The 11,684-nt window shown below is 41.1% G+C and overlaps 1 protein-coding gene across 2 annotated transcripts; it reads left to right on the top strand.

Annotated features, from left to right (window-relative positions):
- The first annotated feature begins 375 nt into the window (after window positions 1–375).
- Window positions 376–3,865, top strand: LOC115676506 (pentatricopeptide repeat-containing protein At1g77405). Of its 2 annotated transcripts, none has more exons than XM_030599454.2 (2): window positions 376–2,059; window positions 3,322–3,865. In XM_030599454.2, exon 1 carries the CDS (start codon window positions 452–454, stop codon window positions 1,772–1,774), a length of 1,323 nt encoding a protein of 440 aa, XP_030455314.1. In that variant the 5' UTR covers window positions 376–451; the 3' UTR covers window positions 1,775–2,059; window positions 3,322–3,865. The 2 variants fall into 2 exon arrangements, with proteins under 2 accessions (XP_030455314.1, XP_030455315.1); XM_030599455.2 differs by having other exon boundaries at window positions 3,297–3,865.
- The last annotated feature ends 7,819 nt before the right edge of the window (window positions 3,866–11,684 follow it).

The raw sequence follows: 11,684 nt of genomic DNA, 5'->3' as shown, positions 1-11,684 counted from the left end.
CATCGTATTCGGTCGAGACTATATCTTGACATGCTTATTCAAATTATCGCTCTCTGTCATTAAAGTCGACATTTTTATGTTGCGGAAGTCGGCCTCGGATTTTTCCAAGATAATAAGGCAGACTCCTAAAGAAAGTGAATTCGAAATATTTTCGATTGAACAATGCCGATTACATTGAAACCGATGAGACCGATTGAGAATCAAATGTACGATCTGATTGCTCGAGGTTCACAAATCACACAATCTCTGAAATTCTCTCAAGAAATCCTCGACCCGACATAAACAAGTCTCTGGTCTGCACAGCAGGATTCATGCGACACGTGTTCTTCTCCGTGTTCTTTGTGCCAACTGCATCTCCCCTCTTCCTCACCGGTATTGCAGTCTCCGACATTGTAAACGTTATGTTGAGATTTTGATCGAGCAGAGCACGAAGCTGTGTCTTTTCCAGAGCATGATCTCCCCGAGACCCCTGAACCGTAGTAGCTACGTCTCCGTCGTGAACCAGGTCCTCGCCGTCATCGTCCAAAACCGCGAGTTCGATGCGAAGCTGGCCGCTTCGGCCGCGCCCAACGCGCCTCCCTGGGACACCGAATCGGTCTCCCAAGTGCTGCGGTCGATACCCAGATGCTTCTTCCAGTCCCCTCGCTCCATCGGTCGCCAGAAGACCTTCCGTCACCGAGCGCCTCTGAGACAGCGCAATGTGAAGCGCGAGTCCGAGAAGCTCCGCGAGGGTAAGCTCGTTCTTGGTCCCGCTGCTCGCAGAGACCCCCAAAGGGTCGAGCTTGGGCTGGGCAAAGCGCTCGAGTTCTACTACTGGGTCGAGTCCTACTTCGGCTTCGTGCACAACGAGATGACTTGTAGAGAGATGGCTATTGTCTTGGCTAGAGGAAATGGGTTGAAGGGTCTGTGGGAGTTTCTTAGGACGATGGATAAGAGAGGTGATGAGCTCGTCACTGCTCCCACCATCACCTGTTTGATAAAAGTCCTAGGAGAAGAGGGCTTCGTCAAGGAGGCGTTGGCCGCATTTTATAGGATGAAGCAGTTTCGTTGCACGCCGGATGTCTATGCGTATAATACCATTCTCCTTGCGCTTTGTAGAGTAGGGAATTTCAAGAAGGCGAGGTTCTTGTTGGACAAGATGGAATTGCCGGGGTTCAGGTGCTCCCCGGATACATATACATATACGATAATGATTGGTTCGTACTGTAAGTATAGTATGCAAACTGGATGCAGGAAGGCCATTCGGAGGAGGCTGTGGGAGGCGAACCACCTGTTTCGTCATATGCTTTTCAAAGGTTTTGTTCCGGATGTGGTCACGTATAACTGTCTGATCGACGGGTGCTGCAAAACGAATCGGATTGGGAGGGCATTGGAACTTTTCGATGACATGAATAAAAGAGGTTGTGTCCCAAACCGAGTCACATATAATTCTTTCATTAGATACTATAGTGCTGTTAATGAGATCGATAAAGCTATCGACATGTTGAGGAAGATCCGAAGCATGAATCATGGCATACCCACTTCGAGCTCCTATACTCCTATTATTCATGCTTTATGCGAAGTAGGAAGAGTGATTGATGCATGCAATTTCCTTGTTGAGTTGGTTGATGGAGGTTCAGTTCCAAGAGAGTATACATATAAATTAGTTCGTGATTCGCTCAACTCTTCAGGAGCAAGTGGTCTGCTAGATGGTGAACTGCATAGAAAGATTCAAGATGATATAGGGAAAAGGCTTAGGCAGGTGATGAAGGTGAAACCAATGGTCACTCGCTAATTGTTCTTACAGCTCAGCAAGATTCACCATGTAAGTGGAATTGGAGGTTCCAAACATATGGATCAGTCCTCGAGGTTAAATCTTTTGTCTGAGCAAGCTATATCACTTCGCAAGGAGAACAGATAAAAACAAGGAATGAAGTTGAACATGACCGTATCTTGCTAAATGCTGCCGCATTGCGAGAGAGTTATATTTCTATTGAAAATTCGGGAATCGAATCTGCTCAAGCATACAAGCTCTGTCACCAGTCACCCATCATTTGACTGGTGTTCTCTCTCTGTTCAGGTAACATGGATTCCCTACTACTCCTCATTATCATATGATGTCAGCCTATAGCCTATATTGCTAGCGTAAATTGCCTGGAAGCATGTTTTGTATTGCAAAGTTCTGTCTGTAGTTTTCTTGTATGCCTAGATATTTTTATCCATGCTTCCACTGGCTTGCCCTCTGCACGAGATAGGAAGTTCTGGTATTTTTACTCCAGCCAAGGAATTCCACATTTACAATCATCTTTCCTGCAGAGAATAAAAATAAATTCCCAAGCTTCTGAAACTGATGAAGATGAGGGGAGGAAGTGGAGTGTGTGTCGCATTCTCATAATTTCTTGCGACATGAGTAAACTAATGTAGATGCTTTATGATCTTTTAACTTAGTTGAGATGTCAGTACTGGTTTATTAAAATACAAAACTGCCGTCTGTTTTTGTAAGGTGAATGAAAACACTTTTGTCAATTACCTTTGTGTTCTCCTTCTTGATCTATCAGACACAGTTGAGTTCTTCAACAAGTCAAAGGTTCTACCTTAAGCATGCCCATGCCACTGTGGAGTTTTGATTTTAGCCAGAATGTTGGTTTGCTCTTCTCTAGTTAGATGCAAATCCAAGGTCGTTGGCATATCTAAATTGTTTGATTTATTTCGTGTACTTTGGCATGGTTTTGTGCCAGTTCTAAATATATTGGAATAGGAACTGGTTCTTCATTTCCTTTCATAAAGATGCTTGGTTACATGCAATGACAGGAATAGAAATTAATCTACATTCACCTGCAGTAAACCTGTCTCCATGATTATGCTTTGTTGCTGGGCAGACAGTTATTGATGGAAATCAAAATTCCAGCAAAGCAATCATTGTATTATCATTCAAGGATGTTCGTCTCACCATATGTTTTTCCCTCTTCCAATTATTTCTTCTATAATGTTTTCCAGGATTGTCATCTTATAATCGCTTTTCAATTAATAAATCCGTGAGTTACGTGGAAAGCATCGTTTCCAACTAGAAAAAAAGGAGTAATTTGGCAGATGCTTTAAGTGTTTCCATTTTGAATGGTTGATGAATATTCATCAATCTTCAAGTGTTTTCGTATTATGATCTTAGAGCAAATAGCTACTATTAATTCACTCAGTGGCAAATCATGCAAAAGATTCTGTTCCATGTCCATGTCTGTATTAAATTTGTTAATGACATGAAATTTGTGATTCTGATTCATTTTACTTTCCCATTCCATCTACCTCATTCATATGAGTAGTGGAGTTTTCTGATTTGCTTTTTAGGTTCTATGGATCTATCAGCCACAAGTTTTACCCAAGATGAAGGAGCATAAGGAGGGAAAAATATTTTGTATGGTAACTGCAAGGTCAATGCTGGCAGGAGTGTCAAGTTCAAGGACGAACTCCTCTATCTATATTTTTGCACCGTGGCTTAGAGAAAAGCCAAAGTTTCTGCTCATTCCTCAGTTGCTATGAGTTTTCACTATCCTATGGAGAGGAAAAAAAGGAAAGAGCTGTTTTCTGAACAGACGCATTTCCCTATTCATGTCTTAACCATTCACTTGAAGGGACTCAGTCGTGGTCCGCATTGGAATGGCGACAACTTTAGATTCTCTGAATAATAGCATGATAACGTTAAATATTGGGAATGCTGGGCTATGTCCATACTATGAATCAAGGAAAAAAAGATCTTGTTGGCTCTTGAGTTTCCGAATTGTGTACTGGTTTTCATACCACTGCAATCCAAAGGATGTGTTGGAGGCTATTCAATTGTCTCACTCTGCTTGATAATATATCCACATTTTGGGCTATGCCTTTTCCCGCCGTAGTGAGGTCTGCTCTTGAATCACTTTTACCATGATACCACTGGCTGTATTAGTAGAAGCATATCCTTTTCGCTCCATAAATCCAGCAAGTATTCCTGTTCAAATGTACAACAAAACAACTATCCCCACCAATGCTTATACTATGAAGTGGAGTTGGCTACATGAACCCTCTTACATCATTGTGCTCTATCTCAAAAGATCTAAATGCTAAAATCTTTTCTTTTATTCTCATTCCATGCATTTTAAGATCTTCCTTACTCCTTTTGATCTGCACGTCCACTGTAAAGTTGCAATTTCTCACTCGAACATTCTAAGGTCGCCATGGCATGTGTATGAATGAGCTTCTCTCATCACAATTTTTTTCTCGAGTATTCACACAATGTAGCATTCTCATCTTTGTTATACTCGTTTGGTACACAATGCTGATGCTTGATTGCCCCATCAAGCTGATTTAGTTATGCTTCTGCTCACTAGGCCTGTCTTGGCCGATTGCATTAATTGAATACTGTTTGAAATATGTCCTAAAGAAAGACGTGAAGTAACAGATCTTAAGCCAGTTCTTGGCAGAAGATCCAGGGCGCCTCAAGTACATTATGTCCCCTTGGGGATTGGAGCATGACTAGTCCTTGCTTCACCAAAGGGCGAGACAATCCAATATGCATTTCACTTTGGCTTTGAATGTTCTCAAAACCATGCAGACGTAGGAGGCTTTCATTATGCTTTGAACTGGATCGTAAACTCGCTTGATTGACTACGATAAGATTATGGTTCTTCTTCGAGTGTCTATTGTGCTTCGATGTCCATTGGGATTTTAATTAGTTCAGCGGTCTCGCATCTCTATAGGTGCAGGGCGCAGGAGTTTAAAAGAGGGTATATGTATGGTGTAGTTCTTCCTTTAACTATGGGGAAAATTGCCAAAATAGTTTTAAATCTATTGTAATTGTGCCAATTCAGTCCTAAACCTTTTGCGTTTGTGCCAATTCAGTCTATCCGATCAATTTTGGCTGGCCGGCACCAGCTGTGCTATGTAGGACAGTTGACATCCACTTCAGCAATTTATAGCCTAAATTGGCCGGATGAACTCAGTTGACAAAACGTGAAAAGATCTATGACTAAATCCGTCAAATTGAAAGGTTTATGACTGAATCGGTATCAATGCAATAGGTTTTAAAACTTTTTTGATACTTTTTCCTGATCCAATGCTAGTTGGAGTAATGTCGACGTATGCGATGAGCTAATATCAGTTTGAAACGATAGATTATGTGTCGAACTCACGGAAAGTCGACATGATGACGAGAACATAAGTAGTCCAATAGAATGAGATACCTAGGATACGCTAACATTCGACGCTGGATGCTGAAAATAAACTATGTACCCGAAATCTGTGTTGAGTCAACTTAAGGCGGCCTTGAAAGGAGTCGTATTTGCAATTTGCAAAATCATGGGCGTCATGAATACACGTCTATTTTCTTCCTCGCAATGCTTTCATTTTCCTCGAAAGCGTATAATTTTACACTTCTTGGGATGATAATTGTGAGCAAGCTAATGTCACGTCAATAAATAGTTTTACTCAAATTCAGAATTATTATTCCGACTAATGATGCTATCATCCCGGATTATAATATGCGACACGTAATTATTTTTCTATTAAGTCAATTTATAACGCATTTTTATCTGTGGAAATTCGAACAAAACCTAACTTGGAACACCAGAATCATAAATAAAGGCACACTAGCAAATTATCATTCTAAATGAATGCTCTATCTTTTTAAGACAAGATATGTATATCGAATCATTTTGAATTACTAACCAGAGCGACTGTAAAATTTCCGTAAAATCAACCGGTGAACCTAATGTTGTTACTCGTAGGGACCGAACATGCTAAACACAATGGACAAAGCTCATGTATGATTACCCGGCTTTGCATCCATCTAGGTTACGTCATATACTTTCGGATAGAATAAGTCGCTCTCAAGATTTTCAATGACTTCTTAAGATAGATGATACTGGAGCAATTATGGCAAGAGCAGAATAAATGAGTCACTTTGCTCACGTTTGAAATGCATTTAACCCTTGGACTTTGGTGAATTACTCGATTGATTGTCAACTTGAGAAAAGGGATTACGCATTTGAATCTCAGATTACCTTCCTCTCTTGTCAGAGGTTAAACCCTTTTGCCAACTCGTGACAACATGTCCTCCAATCGCATTAACCCGAAAACCCGGCAAAAAACGAAACTTTCGTTCAAGTTAGCCTGTCTCAGTTATAATCTTTCACACGGAGTTACGCATCTGATTACCTCATCCTAGATTTGACTTGGACAGTCTTGAGCCCCTTCAGGGATACGAATAAGCCTTCTTCGCCGTAACGTGATAGGATTCTAGAACTGTCGTGGGTGGGTGCGTGCGTGCGGTGTTCTCAAAAGTCAAAAGGCTATCCTAGATGCTCTTTGAGGATCTGTTGATGGAAATACGTAGAGAAATTGCGAAGGCGAATCCTTTGGCAACGTGAAGACACTCTTTTCTCCGCCATTGACGTCGGGCTCGTCTTTTGCTGTCATTTCATTATCAGATATAAATGGCAAGACCGCTACTCTTTTGCTGTCTCTTACTTTTAGGGTTTTGAAGCTGCGTAGGGTTAATTGATCCCCTAATGCCGGTCCTTCCCATGTACCTACAAGACAACCTAATTGCAACTTGGGAGTATCTATGCTTTCACTGTCCGACCAAGGAATAGTTACGGTTTCAGTTATGCTCGATACCTATCATATACTTAATCTGGGCGAAAACATGTACTATCTTTTCACAAGACCACGTGCGTCAGTGGAGCTAAAATGAATGAACAGTCGCGGCTTAAAGTCAAGATCTGTAGAGAGATTTTTTTTTTTGGTCGAAACTGTAAAGAGAATTTAGATAATGTTGGTCTTTTACCGGCGGCTGTATTCGCAGCCAATATCAGATCACATGTTCTGATCAACATGTTTGTGGATCAAGGTGTTATTGAGGTGCCGAACAAACTCCGTCCCACCATCGACCGTTGTCGTCGGTTGTAAGACGGTTACCATTGCCTACAACTAACCACCACCACCACCGCCACCACCCCTGTACCATTGTTAAGAAGCCATTATAGCAACAATAGTGTGTTTATTGACTCAATTTTGTTCTCTTACTCAACTTACAAATGGCTTCCCTACCCAATCACTGCCTCCTTTAGTTCAAGGACGTTAACCTCTTTTAGTTTATGTTTACCTAGTTATTGGAGAATAATGGTCATCATCCTAAGAGGTATTATTATGAATTCTCGTAACTAAGAGCAAAGTGTGTCGTGAGAAGAAAGATTAAACAAAAATCTCTCAATGTATACTTGTCTCTTTGTTCCACCATTCCATCTCGCCCTTCATGTGCTTTTCCACCACACTCTTTCCAACGAGAAGACAGGACGTTTACTTAGTAAGGAAACCCCGTTTCATCATCATCTTGCATCTAGTTTTTGCCTACAAGAAGTTATCCACGAGGACTGCCAATAGCAATGCCGACACTATTTCATGATGCAATTTAATCCAACACCTCCGTCCGTCATCTTATAATTGAAGAACAAATGCTTGATGGCCTAATTAAGCGCATCTACTCTATTGTCTTTTGTGGATGACCATCCAAGTGGATTCGTTAAGATGAAAAAACAAAGTAGATTATCAAACGTGGAGAAAGTTTAGTCGGTCGCCAACAAAATTAGCCAGGCTTACCTTAGCAAAATCATTTTACATAGTTTAGATCTTTAATATGTTGGAGCAGTGGAGTTAATATATGCAATGGGATTCTGATTAGAGCCACGACATATATTTTTGTACATCCATTTGAATGGTCCATTTGGTTATCGACCAAAAATGGCTTCTGAAATATCGCTGGAGAAGAGTTCTAGGATTAGTTTGATTCAATTAATGTCATGCAAAGTTACTTTAAAGGTGAAAGCAGATGGATAAAACATAAATATGCAAGACCCACATCCTAGGTTTTGTTACTAGAGTCGCAATTTCTTCTAGTTTATGAGGATGACATAAGCTATGTAATCATATAATGTGGATTGCATATTTATTAGTTATTCTTTTCCAAGAATTCATAATTAATTCTTACTTCTTCGACATCGGATGATCATTTTTAAGTGAAGTCATTTGGCTATTAGAATTGCTGGCCAATAAACTGGTGAATAAATTAATTTCGTCTTAAACTTTTCAATTTTGCCAATTTAGTCCTCATCCTTTGTGCGAAATTTTAATGTAGTCATTCCGGCCAACTTTTGCCAGAAATCACTGACATAGAAATGTGTCACGTGGGACAGTCGACGACAACTGGTGCACTACGTTAGTGACTTCCGGGGAAAATTGACCAAAAGGACTAAATTGGCATTTCGCACAAAGATTTAGGACTAAATTGACAAAATTGAAAAGTTTAAGATTGAATTAATATTTGTACTATAGTTTTAGGATTGATTGTGTAATTTCCCCATAAGCTGGCAATTAGAAAAGCCTTTATTTGCAAAAAATGAAAACCTTTATTTCCACTAAGAAGATCAAACCCTGTTTTCTTTTGTTGGAGTGCAAGGGAATGCAAGATGTCCATTGAAGCTTACAATGCCTATACTTTTTCTTTTTTGGCCATATTGGCTCAGCTTGAACAGACATTGCTTGACCGTTGGTCGACCTTGCTGGAAATAGGGGGAAAAATAACTGGCCTAAATTTAACAGAAATAAAATTTGGTCTAAAAACTCTAACATACAGTCAGATGATTGAAAATGGAATTACTTAACAATTTACAAATCTCAAATATAAAGAAAAAAAATCCGCGCACCTTGGCTTTAACGGGGCATAATTTTCAACCTTGGTAGAGTTACGAAGCCCGTAAATACAACCAGTAAAGCCCGGTGCCACGGTGCCAACTTCTAGAGGTGTTTGAGATCGTTTTCCGCCTTGAAAGTCTGCTTGTTTTTTTGGACATGTTCCTATTTACACAAAAAATTAGCCAAGCCATTACAATCGGCATGATATCAACGTGAGTAAGCACACGACCTGAGGTCAAGTGAAGTGGCTATCGGTATAGGAATCTTTGTCAATGGCCGTACTGATTATATACGTTATTGCCGATGATCATACATGTTGATAATCATGATAAGTTGTTGATACATGATAGCGGCTGGTTCAATGACCAGCTGGATCAGTTATCGGTATGTGATAGTGGCTGGTTGACGATTGTCATAGTGAAATTGACTAAATGTTGGTAAGGGAAAATATATCAATTCACAACTGAATAAGAAGTCATTTGAAAACTAACTGTTTTTTGTGAGTAAAAGTGGGGCGCGAAGTTCAGACATAGTGGCTTTTGAAATTGAAACTGCTTGTGAATAAGACAATGAAGCACAACAGATCATATGATTAGAAGGCGAATTTGAAAGATTAACAACTTAGATCAAAGACAACGACGAACAAGGTGGAATATGAAGATGTGACTTCGAAGGATTAACTGTCTGGAGATAAGATATCATGCCAACATGGATATATGGAGCCGGAAGTCTTGGAAATGTAAAGGCATGGTTGAAACTGCTAAAGAATCTTATGGGTAGTTACGTTGTAACTACTATAAATACTAGTTTTTGTGCATCATTGAAATCCCTCCCTTGAACAAAAAAAAACAAAACCTGTTAACTTTCAATTCTTGTATCGTAGCTGTAGTTTCAAGATATCTTGTCATCGATTGAATTCTGACATGTATCTTGGTTTAGCTTTTAAATTTTCGTCATTGTATCTCTCTATCATTTCACTTTGTCGTCGAATAAATTTCGGCAAAGTGTTTTGTACTTTGATGTTGATTCAATTCCGTTAAAGTATATCTATCGATTTCTTGTGCTCTCGTGATATATTCTGCCCGGAATCGCCATAGAACCTATATTTTCTTAATAAACCGAAAAACGACTTTCGATGAAAGATATTTCATTGCCAAGACTGTTGTAATTTTAACGCGGAAGTTAACTAGGATCTTGTAATTAAATCAATGTGAGAGAGTCAAAGAAATAAACGAGGAATGATAAATGACACAAAAGATTTACGTGGTTCAGTCCGAGTGTCGGTACCTACATCTATGGGAAGAGCCATCAGCTAATAATCCACTATAATCAGAGAATCATAGTCACAATCTCACACCTAAATTAAGACCCGAACCCAAATTGTTTACAAATAAATAAAAAGCTCAATTTGAATATAAAACTCACAACACAAATTCAGGTGTGTTCCAGCTCCGCTCACGGCCAAGTGCAGAGCTCCGCACTCTTTGATTTTTCTTATTTTTCTTTTTGTTCTTCGTGCGACAGCTCACTAGGAAGTCATTGTGCGGCCCTTCAATCCCGCACTTCTGCTGTGCGGCTCCAAGTCTACGTGAAGGGGCCGAATTCCCTAAGAAAACCCCAACTTTAGCCTTTGTCCCAATTATATCCCAAACTTTTTTTGTCTAATAAAAAACCCTAAACTTTTACTTTTGTCCCAAATCTACCCCGTTTACTATTCATCCAATTTTTTAATTTTATTTTTTATTTTTTCGAATTTTTTATTTTTTTGTTTTACCTTCAACCTCCGGCCGGTCGCCGGTCCGGCGACCGGCAAGAGGCGAGGACCGGTGAGGTCGGCCCGCCGGCGTGCGAGCCGACCTCGCGTCTGCGAGGCCGACCTCGCCGTTCTTTGGGCGAGGCCGACCTCGCCGGCGGCCGGCGGGGCCGAGCCTCGCCGGATCCGGCGAGGGTCGGCCCGCCGGCACCGGGCGAGGCTCGGCCCCGCCGGCTGGGCGAGGCTCGGCCTCGCCCGACAACGGCGAGGCCGACCTCGCCATCGGCCCCGCCGGCCGCCGGCGAGGTCGGCCTCGCCCGGAACGGCGAGGTTCGGCCTCGGTCGGCCTCGCCCGCAACTCGAGGCCGGCGATCGGCGAGGCTCGGCCCCGGCCGCCGGCCTCGGCCTCGCCAAGCGCGAGGCCGAGGCCTCGCCGGCGCCGGCGGGGGCCGACCTCGCCGGCCCTCACCTCTGGCCGGTCGCCGGATCGGCGACCGGCCGGAGGTTGAAGGTGAAAAAAAAAGAAAAAAAGAAAATAAAAAAATTCGAAAAAATAAAAAATAATATTAAAAAATTAGATAAATAGTAAACGGGGTAGATTTGGGACAAAAGTAAAAGTTTGAGGTTTTTTATTAGACAAAAAAAAGTTTTGGATATATTTGAGATAAAGGCTAAAGTTGGGGATTTTTTAGGGAATTGGGCCACATGAAGGAACCCACTTAAACCTTTACTGTGCTTTGGAACCCATGCCCGTACTCTTCTTCTACAGGAGTCAACAACTTTGCCCTTTTTTGATTTGGACCCACCGCATAAGCTAATATATGGGAGGCCCTTCTTTTGTCTTTTAGTTCATAAGAATTTTTTTTATATTTTAATCGTAACACAAATACAGCCAAACTTTAATATTTATTCAATCGGATCGGGATTCATAAACAGCTCAAACTCGAGATATAATTTAACAGAGACAAATTCCTGCGAATCAGTTTCAGGCCATCCTTTGATTTTGATCCCTAACACAACGTTTCCTGCCGATTTGATGTTGGAATCATCAATTTCACATCTTTTCATTGCTGTATTGGGGTCAAACAATGATGAATAGCTCACTTTGATGCTTTAGATTATTTACTTTTCATATTCTGATGGGGTCGGGCTGATTCGGACATGGGGCATCTCTTGTGCGGCAGGCCGGACATACGAGTTATAAAACGTTCGAACCCGTTGATGTTTCTACATT

The sequence above is a fragment of the Syzygium oleosum genome, unplaced genomic scaffold (genome assembly GCF_021117445.2).
Source record: "Syzygium oleosum isolate NSW1041296 unplaced genomic scaffold, Sole_v2.1 Sole_v2.05, whole genome shotgun sequence".
Taxonomy (NCBI): Eukaryota; Viridiplantae; Streptophyta; class Magnoliopsida; order Myrtales; family Myrtaceae; genus Syzygium; species Syzygium oleosum.
This window is presented reverse-complemented; position numbering and strand designations above follow the sequence as displayed.

Bases quoted from the DNA above. Each gene is read 5' to 3' on its own strand.
- LOC115676506 (XM_030599454.2), top strand. From the start codon at position 452: ATGATCTCCCCGAGACCCCTGAACCGTAGTAGCTACGTCTCCGTCGTG.